This window comes from Gorilla gorilla, chromosome 14 (genome assembly GCF_029281585.2).
Source record: "Gorilla gorilla gorilla isolate KB3781 chromosome 14, NHGRI_mGorGor1-v2.1_pri, whole genome shotgun sequence".
NCBI classification, from domain to species: Eukaryota; Metazoa; Chordata; class Mammalia; order Primates; family Hominidae; genus Gorilla; species Gorilla gorilla.
Window position 1 is genome coordinate 111,597,989 of NC_073238.2, and position 15,919 is coordinate 111,613,907.

The 15,919-nt window shown below is 40.4% G+C and overlaps 1 protein-coding gene across 1 annotated transcript; it reads right to left on the reverse strand.

The window, feature by feature from the left end:
• Nucleotides 1–9,569: 9,569 nt before the first annotated feature.
• LOC109029337 (heat shock protein HSP 90-beta-like) lies at nt 9,570–15,540 on the reverse strand. The gene is made up of 6 exons (XM_019039561.4): nt 15,405–15,540; nt 11,163–11,308; nt 10,435–10,819; nt 10,230–10,311; nt 10,071–10,196; nt 9,570–9,780 (listed from the first exon to the last, which is right to left on the reverse strand). The coding sequence occupies exons 1-6, from the start codon at nt 15,538–15,540 to the stop codon at nt 9,570–9,572; spliced, it is 1,086 nt and encodes a 361-aa protein (XP_018895106.3).
• Nucleotides 15,541–15,919: the final 379 nt, after the last annotated feature.

Sequence of the window (15,919 nt, forward strand, 5' to 3'; positions counted from 1 at the left end):
GCTGATAGAGACACCAGGGTAGTGGGGGAGTGAGACCCTGGGTTGGGAGTACACAGAAGTGAGAGTGTCTGCAAGGCTCCCTGCCAGCCTCCTACCCTTGTTCTGTTCTGCACAGTGGTTTTCCACCATCGAGAACCAACAGCAAAGTACTTCATCTTTCTGTGGGGGTGTGTGTAGTGTGCCTGTGTACTGTGCAAAGGATGGAGAATAGGTTACCTCCCTGACCCCCATAAGTTACCTACAGCCACTCGAGAGTACTCCATGGAGATGACAACTAAAGAGAGCAAGGCAGGGTTTCACCCACCCAGGTAACCTGAAAAACCGATTTCACTGACTGCTCCTAAAAGCCCTCACCTCTAGCCCCCACAAAACAAAGCCTGGTGACTTAATTTCATGCCTATCAATTTCTTTCTCTCACTTCATCTAGTATTACCTCCCCAGACAGAATTAGTTCTGTCCTCAGGCCCCGGCCGTCTTTCTTGGGTCTCTCTGTTCTCCTCAACTAGATCCTGAGTTTGTGAAGAGCAGAGCTTTTGACTCTACCTCAAGATCCTTCAGATCTTCACTCAGGGTCTTGTGCCTCGTGGCCACTCAATACATATTATTGACTTGGCTTTTACAGATGCTGTCACTGAGACCCAAAGCAACTAAATGGCTTTTCCAGGGCTCTGCAACTAGTTAGTGGCTGAGCCAGGACTGAGTAGGAGCTCCTTCTTTTAGAGGGAAAGTTCACAGTTTGCAGTCTAAAATTTTTGGTTATTTGCATATATTTACTTAGAAAGGAATTATAGACTGTGCTCAGTGGTTTTTCTCATTAACCGTGTAATAATCTAAAGTAGTAGTTTTCAAATGGGAGGTGGCATCATGCAGTGAGGGCAAGCACAGTCTTCAAAATCAGGCAGACCTTCTGATTAGATGCTCACAGGCAAGTTCTTTAACTGCTGAGCTCACTTTGTTCACCCATGAAAAGAGGATACTTGTATTCACAGCCCAGAGCTTCTGTAGGATTAAACATGCTAGGAGGAGGTCTACCAGTTAGCTATTCTTCAAGTATATCATTTGGGCAACAATTATACCAATTACTTATTCACTTTATTTTTGTAATATGAAAATTAACTCAAAAGGAGACAAAAAATCATGGCAAATTACAAATTATAAAAGCTAAAAATTACCTCAAATGTTATAAAATCCAGTATACTAATACCTTGAAATACCTCTATAATAACATTTTTTATGTATTTTAGCTATATACTTTAAAATTGTTTTTATTGTGGTAAATAAATATAAAATCTGCCATAGTAACCTTCTTGAAGTGTACAATTCAGTGACATTCAGTGCATTTATGATGTTGTGCAACCATCACCACTAGCTGTTTCCATAATAGAGCCTGGAAGAGCTATTCACTTAAAACACGACGGGAAGAACACCACCTTGAGTTGTACAGCGCCAAGGCCCAGAACATGCTGCCCTCTTTCACTTCCAAGCTTTGGCACAATTTTTCCCTCTGCCAGAAGTGCCCTAATTCAAACCCTTCTGCTGTTCCTACTCACTTCTCAGTCCCAACCCAGGTAGATGTTTGAAGCCCTTATGGAATCCCCCCAGATTAGACTGGGTGCCCTTCCTCTGTGCTCCTACTCCACACTTACTCAATTGTAGTGATTTCCACACTATTTTGCTTCCATTGATCTTTCTATCCTTCTAGACTCTAAGCCCCTCCAGGGCAAGCACTGTGTTTTATCGACCACGATTCCCTCATGCTAGTGATTGACTAGTGGGTTATTCTACAAATATCTGATGAATAAGTGAATGGAATAGCCTATCACCTACTAGTTTTTAATTTAAGGGCTGCTTGGAAGTTTCCTTTACCCAGATTATTTCCCTCAAATTCACTAATTCATTCATCCTTCAACAAATATTTATTAAGCATCTTCTGTATGAGCAAAGCACTGATTTTAGATTACAGCAGAGAATAAGAAACAAAAGTCACTGATCTTGTGGACTTTATATCATAGTTGGGAAGTGAGAGAGAATGTGTAGAGAAGCAGAAAATAAGTAAAATACATGGCATTCTTAACAGATCCGTAGGTGATAATATTTGCTTTAAAAATGCAAATACAGCTCTGCAAGGAAATATTAAGATGAAGAGGTAGAGGGAGAAAATGTGTTGGTGTGCATAGTCCTGTGGTAGAAAGTTTGACTTTGGGGGAAGGTTGTGAGAATGGGAGATTGAGGGCATTGGGAGAGTACTGGGTACCTCCCTAAGGATGGGGGAAGAGGAAGACTAGGGAAGTGAAAAAGGCAGAGAAGAGGGAGCAAAGTCCTGAAGCCAATCAGTTTTACCAAAGTTTGCCCTAGGTCTAGGATTGAGTAGGGGGAAGAAACAGGGGTGAAAGGCCTATTGGGAGAGGACTATGGGATACTTACCAAGGGCATCCAAGAAATTAGGCAGAAGATGCTTCCTGGAAGATACTATCCCATGATACTTCTAACCTCGTCCTTTCCAACTGCAGAAGGAAAACAATATGCAATATAATTTTTTAATTGTTAAGAGTCACTGTGTGGGAGTACAGCCTTCTATGAGATGTGGCATCTATAACCCTAGAAATAGTCCTTTAACTTGAACTATAGAATTAAAATATCTTATGTCAGAATAATCACATTTAGAGAGCCTTACAGAAGAGTCTGTAGGTAGTTTGGAAACAGAGTAGCGTTTTTCGTCTCTCCCTTCCCAGGCTCCAGCACAAAGCCTGGATGAAGTGGCCAACAGGGACAACAAAAGCCTGGAAAGAGAAGAAAACGTCAGCAGGACTTCTACTGCAAATACCTTGCCTCCACATTTTTCTTTTATACTTGAGACTTTTACTTTCAAATTTATTATAACATTTTTCTCATTATAAAGTAATACATTTCCTTTATATACAGAATGCTTGAAAAATAGAGAAAACATATAACACATTTCTTCATGTCATGCAACCTGAAAACCTACTAATAATGATTCATATTTCACTGATTTTTTTATCCTCCTTAATGCAAGTCCTCAAATCCCTGAACAGTTATTGTTCTCTCCTATCCCCCTTACTTCTAGACTGTGTTAAAAATCTGTATTAGGCAGAGTTCTTCAGAGAAAAGGACTAATTATTTGTATAAAACCAGGAATGCACTGACATGACTATGGAGAGTAAGAAGTCCCACAATTTGCCATTGTCAGACGGTGATCCAGGAAAACTGGTGGTGTAATTCCAGTTCAAGACAGAAAGCCTGAGAACTAGGGGACCCAGTGGTGTAAGTCTTTGTAAAAGGGCGAGAAAAATGAATATTCCAGCTCAGGTAGGCAAGCAGGAAGAAAAAGAGTGAATTCCTCCTTCCTCTGCCATTTCATTCTATTTTGGCCCTCATTGGATTGAATAATGCCTGCCTATACCGAGAGAGCAATCTACTTTACTGAGTCCACTTGTTCAAATGCTATTCTCTTTCAGAAATACCCACACGGGCACTCTCAGAAACAATCTGGGCACCCCATGGCCCAGTCACATTGACATGTAAAATTGACTCTCACAGAATCCCAAAGAGCAAGAGTCATGGACCCATGTTCACAATAGCTTAGGTCATTGTTTGTGGCATTTCTTCCATTCCCTTTCCACAGCTATGGTCACCCTCAATTGTGTCAGCTGCCTACAAAACTGAGTGATGGGATGGGGCGCTTCTTTAAGTGACCACTCAGAGCCCCACTCCCTCTACCTCCCCAAACACCCCAAACCCCCGCTAAGAAATTGGAGCTCCGGAACCCTTTGGTAGCCAAAAAACCCTTGATGCAATTCAACCTCTGACTGGTTTCATACAGAAATGTGGAGACCAGCATTATCCCCCCACAACCAGCCATATGTTCTTACTGAGGCAATAGGACACTAGAGAAGAACTTCTTGTCTTCTGACTATGGCTCCCATCCCCCTTGCCCTAAGCTCCATGCCAAAGGACAGGTCTTCAGAATATGTTTGCTACCTCTTTAGTGCCTGAGCTCTGGGATTTTCCCATGAGAAAATTAATCTGACTCTTAATTTGCCCACTGCCATGATCCAAATGCTTGTGTCTCCCCAAATACATGTTAAAACCTAATCACCAATGCAATGGAATTAGGAGGTGGAAAGTGATTAGGTCATGAGGGAAGAACCCTCATGAATGAGATTAATGTCTTTGTAAATGTGGCCCTAGAGAGATGCCTTGCCTTTTCTATCATGTGAAGAGACAGCAAGAAGGCATCATCCATGAACCAGAAAGCAAGTTCTCAGCAGACAATGAATCTGACAGCACTGTAATCCTGCAGTTCCTAGACTCCAGGAATTAAATTTCTGTTATTTATAAGCTACCCAGTGTATGGTATTTTGTTATAGCAGTCTGAATGGACCAAGACCACCCCTTACCCCATCACCGCAACCCACCCTACTATGCATAAACATCTTCAAATCCCAACAGCGGGCTCATTACAGGCTAGAGCTTGGACCCTTGCTACAAATACAAAGAAAGCAATTGATAAATAATTAAATCAAATTCAGAGATTGCCATTATTAACCTTTTAATGTTTTTCTTTCCTTCTGGTGTTTCATTGCATATTTACTATGAAATTGGGACTGTGTGGGATATGAATTGAATATACAGCTCTTTAAAAAAACTTAGGGCTAGGCGTGGTAGTTCACATCAGTAATCTCAGCACTTTGGGAGGCTGAGGTGGGCAGATCATGAGGTCAGGAGTTTGAGACCCGCCTGGCCAACATGATGAAACCTCATCTCTACTAAAAATACAAAAATTAGCCGGCTGTGGTGGCATGCTCCTGTAATCCCAGCTACTCGGGAGGCTGAGGCCGGAGAATCGCTTGAACCTGGGAGGTGGAGGTTGGAGTGAGCCTAGATCACGCCACTGCACTCCAGCCTGAGTGACAGAGTGAGACCCCGTCTCGGGAAAAAAAAACAAAAAAACAAAAAACATAACAACTTAGGTACAGAACATTGAATGCATCATGTCTTTGGTTGTAGAATACTTAGTCATTGATCATTGATGTAAGCAAGGCTCTTTTCTATTATAAGTACAATAAAATAATAATAACAATAAAAACTACCATTATTTCTTTCTGACAAAGATACTTCCCTACTAATTTTGATATATGAAATATGTTGCAGTGATATAAATTGTTTTTGATATATGCAATATATTGCATTCCTTTATGTATGTGTTCTTTTTTTTTTTTTTTTTTGAGACGGAGTCTTGCTCTGTTGCCCAGGCTGGAGTGCAGTGGCATGATCTCAGCTCACTTCAAGCTCCGCCTCCCAGGTTCACGCCATTCTCCTGCCTCAGCCTCCCCAGTAGCTGGGACTACAGGTGCCTGCCACCATGCCTGGCTAATTTTTTGTATTTTTAGTAGAGACGGGGTTTCACCGTGTTAGCCAGGATGGTCTCGATCTCCTGACCTCGTGATCCGCCCGCCTCGGCCTCCCAAAGTGCTGAGATTACAGGTGTGAGCCACTGTGCCTGGCCTGTACGTGTTCTTTAATATTAATTTTTCCTAAAATCTCATTCTATCCTTCCCTTTTTTCCACTGAAAACTGTTTTTCATATTTATTGATGTGTGCACCATCTAGTTTTTGTCATTATATAGTATGCATTTACTACATTTTGCTTATTATTTCCTCCACTGTTGACCATGAAGGTTACTCTGACTTCTCCTTGCCATAGTCATTGTCATGACAGACATCTCTTATGTGTCCTCATAAGGGCCTGTGTAAGAATGTCTCTGCAATACATATCCATGTATGCAATTAGAAAGTCATGGGACCTTGACTATCTTAAGTACTACCATATTGCTTTCCAGTGTTATTCAAGTCTCCATCTTCCCACTTTATTATAGACCCCTTGTATCATGTGCTCTTCTAATTTTTTGCTATTATGGTACCTGTAAATCAGTATCCCATTTTTATTTTTATTCATATTTTTCTGACTGCTCTGGAATTCTGACATCTTTTCACAGAATTGCCAACCTCTAAGGCTTCTTGTTCTGAGAAATATACATTCATAGATTTGCTCACTTATGCTATTTTTGCACTTAACATTATCTCTTGAATATTTTTCTCATAATATCCATGAACATTATAATGGATTTATAATATTCCATAATATGCCATATATTGTTTAGCCATTGCTCTTTTATTAGGCCTTTATGTGGTTTCCAATTTTGGCTAACTCTGATAAACATCCCTGTGCATACATTCTTGTCTACAAGCATGCTTATTTCTTTTTGACTGTCTTGGAAGAATGATTGATTCAAAGACATGAAACAATTTAAGTCACTGAGTACATACTGCCAAATTGCTTCCCTGAAAGGTTTCCATTACATTACAGTTTCATTAAGAGTGCATACAAGTACTTATCTTGCCATATACTCATATTTTCCAAATCACCACCAATCTGAGGCATGAAAAGCTCTAGTTCATTTGTGCTTAAATTGCTCACTAGTGACACCTGAACCTATTTAACATAGATTAGAGATTTGTATTTCTTCTTTTGTAAATTATATTCTAGGTTCTCTAGGCGCTTTGTGCTACATTGTTGATTTGCAAGAGCTCTTTACATAAATAGTATTTACTGATATTGCTTTCCATATCTGTGGCATATGGTGGTAGTTCTAATACTTGAGAAGATGGCAGTTGTTTGGAGCTTGTCTTTTGTAGGTGGCTAAGAACAGTGGATTGCAAGAATGCCACTAGATATCTGCAAAAGCAAGATAAGTAGCTGGAAGCAGTGGAGGAGTTTCAGGTAACGCTTTACAGCAGTAAAATAATTTTCGATGAGCTGCAAAGTCTCTACCAGAAGAGCCAACTATTGCCTCTCAGCAGAGAGGTGCCAAGAATCCCCTCTGCTCCGCATCTCAGCTCATTGCTTCATCTTATTCCTGTTCATACTTGACTGCATTGGGAAACTCTCATTGACTATGGAAGGCCCAAGGCCTTGGAGGGAAAGCAGGAATAATGATGAGTATTTGCTAAATCCAAACTTGAAGACAAAGGCTGTAGGCGAACGCTGTATTTTCTTAATATCTGTTTTTAATGAGAGTTACAGATCATTCCATTTTATGTAGTTTCCAAATCAGATCTATTGTACCATAAACCTATTTGTAATTCTCAAGCAGCTAAGAGCACAGCACACCTTATTCTCTGCTGTGTCAAATTTTGCTGAAAGCCAGTACATTCACCTCCAGAGGAGTCTTGAAAATATGTCAACAGTGCTCCTGTTTGCACTTAAGGCTGGACATGTGTAAGGCTAATCATAGAACAATGTAACTGTCATGCTGCAAGGGCCACTGAAATCCCACCTGTCTCTGCTTCACTTCAGGGATTTTTGTCCCCATTCTCCTGAGACAGCAAAGTAGTCATTTAGCCGATACCTGTTTGCTAAGTGGCTTCAGAATAGATAGCTTGTGCTAAATAGTGCTTGACACTTGATTTCTCTTCAAATCTTCAGCTGGACAAATGTCTGCCCAGTCCCAAGCCTCTCTTTCTTAGATACCAGGTGCAGAACCTACACACAAGTCTCTGGAAACGTTTAAAGATTAGATGCTTCTTATAGGGCAATCGAAAGTAATTTTCACTACTTGTGTGCACGTCTTTATGTGTTCCAGAGGGAAGATGTTCGTATGCCTTGAAAAGCTGGATGAAATACTATCTCGTTTCTATGAGCCTGATTCACTCTGATCATGCCACTTTTACGTCATGGCTTCAAGTTCTTTATCTAATTACTGCATGTCCTCATGGGTGTCTATAGAGGGGGAGAGGTGCTTTTTTTTTTCTTTTCCTTATTTCTCTAAGAAAGAAAGGTGTGCTTTTCTTACTACAAGGCTACAGTAACCAAAACAGCATGGTACTGGTGCCAAAACAGATACATAGACCAATGGAACAAAACAGAGGCTTCAGAAATAACACCACACATCGACAACTATATGATCTTTGACAAACCTGACAAAAACAAGCAATGGGGAAAGGATTTCCTATTTAATAAATGGTGTTAGGAAAACTGGCTAGCCATATGCAGAACACTGAAACTGGACCCCTTCCTTACATACTTTCAAATTGTAAAGGTACTTATTTAAACTGTAAATTATAAAGGTACAAATTAAATTAAATTAAAGGTACAATGTACAATTTAAATTAAATTGTACAATTAAGTAAAAGTACAATTTACTTATAATAAAATGCACAGATTTTAAATGTAGTTTGAAGTGTTTTGACAAATGCATACATGTGTGTAACTACCACTCCAATCAAGATCTAGAATATTTCTATCACCCTGTCATCTTCATGCTCGTTCTAGTCAATTCATCTTCGTCCCTGCCACCTTGCTTTCTATATTTTAGTTTTGAATGTTCTAGAACTTCATATAAATAGAATCACTCAGCATGAATTCTTTTGTACCTTGTTTCTTTTGCTCAATACAACGCTTTGATAATTAATCTATGTTGTTGTATCAGCACTTCATTATTATTGTTATTATTGTATTTACGTTAAAATACCACAGTTTGTTTATCCATTAAATTGTTGATAGGCATTTGGGTTGTTTCTAGTTCTTGCTTTTTATGTCATTTTATGGACATATGTTTTATCAGGACATAAAAAGCATTAACTGTAAATAGAAAGACTGATAAGTAGGACTACTTTAAAAGTAAGAATTTCTGTTTGTCTAAAGGCATACTAAGACAGGGGAAGGCAAATTGCTGAGTGACAGAAGATAGCTGCAATATGACCAAGAACGCATAACCAGAATATACAAATAATTCCTACAACTCATTTCATTTATTTTGAGTAAATATCTAGTAGTATAATTCCTCTGCCTTAGGTTAAGATACATTTGCTTTTATTTAGAAAAATGAATAAAACTACTGAACCGTTTTCCCAAGTGTTTGTACTGTTTTGTAGTCAGCAATGTATGAAAGTCCATGCTCTGCCTCTTGGCCAACATTTGGTATTATCATCTTTAATTGTAACCATTCTAGTAAGTATAAAGTAGTATCTTACTTTGGTTTTAATTTGCATTTTCCTGATAACTAAAGTCTTGAGCACGTTTTCATTTGCTTACTGGCTACTCATACGTCTTCTTTTTTTGTATAAAATGGCAGCTTCTTTATTTTTCATAGATTAATTTCAGAACAAAATTTAAAAAAAAAACCACAATACACAACATCCAATCCTGTTGTCAAATTAGGGAGTAAATGGGGCTTGATGCCCTTGTTTCCTGCCTTAGATACAAGGATGGGAGAGAAAAAACACTAGAAATCATTGGAGTGAGGCAGCTGGGACAGGGCCACTCAAGGCTGTGGTTGGAGCCCTGAGAACACTACACAGAGCGCACAAGGTTTCCAAGCGTGAACTCCTGATCTATTCCTTTCATGTGAGACACATCCTCATTGCCCTCAAATGGGGGGATCTCATCAGGAACAGTAGCAGTGGGTTCCTCTGCTGTCACTTCATCTTCATTGATACCTAGACCTAGCTTGATCATGCAGGTGTAGTTGGAGTGAGTCTGTGGATCCTCAAGGAAGAAGCCAGAAGAACAGCTTGGTTTTCAACAGCAGCACCACCCGGTCCTTGACAGCCTTGTCATTCTTGTCTGCCTCAGCTTTCTGCCACAGCGTCTCCACAATAGTGTAGTCACGGTGATCTCCAGGTTCTCTTTGGCCATCACGTAACCCATCATAGAGTTGTCCCAAAGTGCCTGGGCTTTCGCAATCTGCTCCATAATGGCTGCCAAGCCATAGATGGTAGTCACAATGCAGCAGGTGAAGATTGAAGTCTATTGGAAGCTGTCACTTTCTCAGCCTTCTTATCCAAGATTATTTTCATGAACTTGCCGAGGTTCTCAAGCTTCACCTTGCACTCTTCCATTTTCTTCCTCCTCACCCTCTGGTAGCTCCAGACCCTCCTTGGTAACTGAGATGAGGCACTTCCCATCAAACTCCTTGAGCTGCTGCATGCGGTACTCATCGGTGGGGTTAGTCATATGCACTACCTCAAAGGCCTGCTTCCGCACTCACTCCACGAAAGCAGAGCTGGCCACCTGTTCGTTGCTCTCAACAGTGATGTAGTAGGTGGATTTCCGTGTCTCCTTCATGCAAGAGACATATTCTAACAGAGATGTCATCCCATCTCCAGACTGGGAGCTGTGAAAGTGCAGCAGCTCAGACAGGTGTCACCAGTTAGGGGAGTCCTCGGGGATTCCAAACATTAGATTTTTAGAGAATGCCTCATAGAATTTCTTGTAACTCTCTTTGTCTTCTGCCAACTCAGAGAAGAGCTCAAGGCACCAGTTAACAATGTTTCTGTGAATGGCTTTCAAGATTTTGCTCTCCTGGAGCATTTCTCAAATGTTCAGGGGTAGATCCTCGGAGTCAACCATACCACAGATAAAGTTGAGATCCTCTGGTATCAACTCATCACAGCTGTGCACGATGAACACATGAAGGACGTAGAGTTTGATGGTGTCTTTATTCTTATTGTTCTCAAAGAGGTCAAAAGGAGCCCGATACGGGATGAACAACAACGCCCTAAATTCCAACTGACCTTCTATAGAGAAGTGCTTGACTGCCAAGTGGTCTTCCCAGTCATTAGTGTGGCTGTTACAGAATTCTCCACACTCCTGGGTGATGTAATCATGGTTTCTTGTCCAAATAGTCTTGATCTTGTTTAGTTCTTCCTGATTAATGTATTTCTCTTTGATCTTCTCGGTTTTCTTTTTCTTATCCTTACCACTGTCATCCTCCTCATTTGAACCCACATTTTCAATCTTGGGTTTTTCCTCATTATATTTATCTTCCTATTATTTCTTGCCTTTCTCTTCCTCTGCCTCATCATCACTGATTTCCTTCTCTCTTTCCTTTCTCAGATAGAGGGTGATGGGTTAGCCTATGAACTGTGCTTTTTCACTGCGTCTTTGACCCATCTCTCTTCTAAGTACTCTGTCTGGTTTTCTTTAAGGTGGAGGATCATTTTGGTACCCCTGCCATGGTCAGCACATACAGTGAAGGAACCCCCACCAGAAAACTCCCAGGCTCACTGTTCATCATCATTGTGCTTTGTGATCACAACCACTTTCTCTGCCACCAGATAGGCAGAATGAAAGCCAACACCAAATTGACAATCATGGAGATGTCTGCACCAGCCTGAAGAGCCTCCATAAATCCTTTAGTCTCAGACTTGGCAGTGGTTCCTGAATTATTTATGAAATCAACTTTGTCATGCAAATGCCTGTGTCCACCAAAGTCAGGGTGTATTCCTGAGGGTTGGGCATGATGTCAATTTTCAGCTCTTTACCACTGTCCAACTTGTAAGTGTCTGCCAGTCTCTCATAGAGAATCTTGTCCAAGGCATCAGAAGCATTAGAAATCAACTCTTGAAGGAAAAATCTGCTTGTTGGAATAGAAAATATTGATAATAAGAGACCTGAGTTGGGCAATTTCTGTCTGAAAGGCAAAAGTCTCCACCTCCTCCTCTCCATGGTGTACTTCCTCAGACATCTTGAAAAGAAAAGCCTTACAAGTACTAGAGAGCAAGGTGGGTTGGGACTGTCCCACATGTATGCGGCACCAAGGCTGTGCAACAGTGACTTGGAGCCCATATGTCTTCTTTTGAATTGAATTGTCTTTTCAAGTCTTTTGTACATTTTTCAAAATGAGGTTATTTTCTTTTTATTATTGAGTTTTAAGAGTTTCCTAATTACTCTGGATAAAAGTTATTTGTCAGATATTTGTGTTACAAATGTGTTGTATTTTGCTATTTTCTTAATTTTGTCTTTTGATGAGCACACACTCATACACATACACACAGTGGCATACTGTAAAGTCTCAAAAAAAAGAAAATGCTGTCACTTACAGCAACATGGATGAAACTGGAGGACATTATGCTAAGAGAAATAAACCAGGAACCAAAAGACAAATACTGTATGATCCCATTTATATGCAGAATCTAAAAAAGTCAATCTGGTAGAAACAGAGTAGAAAGGTGATTACCAAAGGCTGGGGGAAGGGAGAGAGATGGGGAAAGGGAAGATGTTGATCAAAGGATACAAAATTTCAGTTAGACTGGAGGAATAAGTTTTAGTGATCTATTGCACTGCATGGTGGGCAAAGTTAATAATGTATTATATATTTCAAAATTGCTAAAAGAATAGATTTTTAATTTTCTCACCACCAAAAGAAAGATAATTTGGCACTATGATGTGAATACCCCAAAAATGATGTGTTGAAAACTTGATTCCCAGTGAAGCAGTGTTATGAGGTGAGGCCTAATGGGAGACATTCAGGTCATGAGGGTTCCACCCTCACAAATGAATTAATGGCCATTGTAAAACGGCTTGAGGCTGCAAGTTCAGTCTCTTGCTCTCTCTTCTGTCATAAGATATGCAGCAAGAAGGCCTTCCCCAGATGCAAACCACTCAATCTTGAACTTTCCAGCCTCCAGAACCATGAGCCAATACATTTTCATGATAAATTAACTTACCTCAGGTATTCTGTTACAGCAGCACAAAACAAATTGAGACAGTTGGTGAGGTAATTAACATGTTAATTAGCTTGATTGAATCTTTCTACAATACATACATAGAGCAAAACATCATGTTATACTCATAAATATACACAATTATTATTTGTCAATTAAAAATTGAAAAATAATTTTTTTAAGTAAGTTGTTCAGTGTCCTAAATTGGTGAAACCCCCTTTCTTTTTGTTATTGATTCATAATTTAATTCTGCTATAGTCATATAACATTTTATATTACTCAGTTCTTATGGATCTTATTAAATTTACTTTGAGTTCATTTATATACTAGAAATAACCTACGTTGGTAAATGTTCCATGTGTGCTAATAAAAAATGTCAATTCTGCTGCTAGTAGATAGAATGTTTCATAAATATCAATTAGATCAAGTTTGTTAATTGTGTTCTTCAGATCTTATATAGCCTTACTGATTTTCTGCATACATATTCTATCAATTATTGGAAGAAGAATATTGAAATCTCCTATATGATTTTAGATGTATTTATTTCTTTTTATTTATAATAGTTTGCTTCATATATTTTGGTTTGGTTTTGTTTTGTTTTTGAGATGGAGTCTTGCTCTGTCGCCTAGGCTGGAGTGCAGTGGCATAATCTCAGCTCACTGCAACCTCCACTTCCCAGGTTCAAGTGATTCTCCTGCCTCAGCCTCCCAAGTATCTGGGACTACAGGCACGTGCCACCATGTCCAGGTAATTTTGTATTTTTAGTAGAGACAGGGTTTCACCATGTTGGCCAGGCTGGTCTCAAACTCCTGACTTCAATTGATCTGCCTGCCTTACCCTCCCAAAGTGCTGGGATTACAGGCATTAGCCACCACACCCACCCTATTTTGAGGTTTTGTTATTAGGTACATAAGATTTTATATTATTGTTGGCAGACAATTGTCCATGGTTTGCTTGCATATCTACAAGTTTTCTGAGCAAAGCCAAGGCATTAACAGTCTGAGCCATTTCACATTATGATTATTTTAACTTTTTTTGGTAAAATAGTTTTGCTGGGTATAAAATTGTATGTTTATAATTTTCCTCTTTCAGTACTTAAAAGATGTTGCTCTCCTGCTTTTCTCTTGTATTACTTCTGACACTGCTGCCATTCTTAACTTTGTCCCTGTGTATATATGTTCTTTCTTCCCTTCTGACTACTTACATTTTTTCCCACTAAAAAAAAAATTTATTATCATCTTGTATTGGTCCATTTTCATACTGCTATGAAGAAATACCTGAGACTGTGTAACTTATAAAGAAAAAGAGGTTTAATGAAATCACACTTCCACATGGCTGGGGAGGCCTTACAATCATGACGGAAGGAGAAGGAGGAACAAAGGCATGTCTTACATGGCAGCAGGCAAGAGAGCTTGTGCAGGAGAGCTGCCTTTTATAAAAGCATCAGATATTGTGAGACTTAGTCACCATCACAAGAACAGCACAGGAAAAACCCACCCCCATGATCCAATTACCTCCCACTGGATCCCTCCCATGACATGTAGAGATTATAGGAGCTATAATTCAAAATGAGATTTGGGTGGGCACACAGCCAAACCATGTCATTCCATATCCAGCCCCTCCCAAATCTCATGTCTTCACATTTCAAAACTAATCCTGCCTCCCAAACAATCCCCCAAAGTCTTAACTCATTTCAGCATTAACTCAAAAGTCCACAGTCCAAAGCCTCATCTGAGACAAGGTAAGTCCCTTCCACCTATGAGCCTGTAAAATCAAAAGCAAGTTAGTTACTTCCTACAAACAATGGGGGTACAAGCATTAGGTAAATATACTTGTTCCAAATGGGAGAAATTGGCCAAAACAAAGGGATACAGGCCCCATGCAAGTCTGAAATCCAGCAGGGCAGTCAAATCTTAAAGCTTTAAAATGATATCCTTTGACTCCATGTCTGACATCCAGGTCATGCTGATGCAAGACAAGGGTTCCCATGATCTTGGACAGCTTCTCCCCTGTGGCTCTGCAGGGTACAGATGTTCTCCTGCTGCCTTCACGGGCTGGCATTAAGTGTCTGTGGCTTTTCCAGGCACACAGTGCAAGCTGTCAGTGGATCTACCATTCTGGGGTCTGAAGGATGGTGGCCCTCTTCTCACAGCTCCACTAGGCAGTGCCCCAGTGGAGACTCTGTATAGGGGCTCCCACCCCACATTTTTCTTCCACACTGCCCTAGCAGAGGTTCTCCGTGAGGGATCTGCCCCTGCAGCACACCCCTGCCTGGACATTCAGGCATTTCCATACATCCTCTGAAATCTAGGCGGAGGTTCCTAAACCTTAATTCTTGACTTCTGTGTACCCTCAGTCCCAACAACACAGGTAAGCTGCCAAGGCTTGGAGTTTGCACCCTCTAAAGCAATGGCCTGAGCTCTACATTAGCCCCCTTTAGCCACAACTGGGATGCAGGGTATCAAGTCTTGAGACTGCACAAAGCAGCAAGGCCCTGGGCCTGGCCCACAAAACTATTTTTCTCCTCCTAGGCCTCCAGGCCTGTGATGGAAGGTGCTGCCATGAAGACCTCTGACATGTTCTGGAGACATTTTCCCCATTGTCTTGGCGATTAACATTTGGCTTCTGGTTACTTATGCAAATTTCTACAGCTAGCTTGAATTTCTCCTCAAAAAATGGGTTTTTCTTTTCTGTTGCATCATCAGTCTGCATATTCTCCAAAGGTTTATGCTCTGCTTCCTCTCAAACACTTTACCACTTAGAAATTTCTTCTGCCAGATATCCTAAATCATCTCTCCCACTTTCAAAGTTCCACAGATCTCAAAGACAGGGGCAAAATGCTGCCAGTCTCTTTGCTAAAGCATAACAAGAGTCACCTTTGCTCCAGTTCCCAACAAGTTCCTCATCTCCATCTGACATCACCTCAGTCGGGACTTTATTGTCCATATAACTATCAGCATTTGGGTCAAAGCCATTCAACAAGTCTCTAGGAAGTTCCAAAGTTTCCCACATCTTCCTGTCTTCTTCTGAGACCACCAAACTCTTCCAACCTCTGCCTGTTACCCAGTTCCAAAGTCACTTCCACATTTTCAGGTATCTTTACAGCAGTGCCCCACTACTTGGTACCAATTTATTGTATTAGTCCATTTTCACATTTCTGTGAAGAAATACCCAAGACTGGTTAATTTATTTTTTAAAAAGAGGTTTAGTGGACTCCAGTTCCACATGGCTGGGGAAGCTAACAATCATGGTGGAAGGCAAAGGAGGAGCAAAGGCACATCTTACATGGCAGCAGGCAAGACAGCATGTGAAGGGGAACTGCCCTTTATCAAATCATCAGATCTTGTTAGACTTACTCACTATCATGAGACCAGCATGGGAAAGAAAAGCC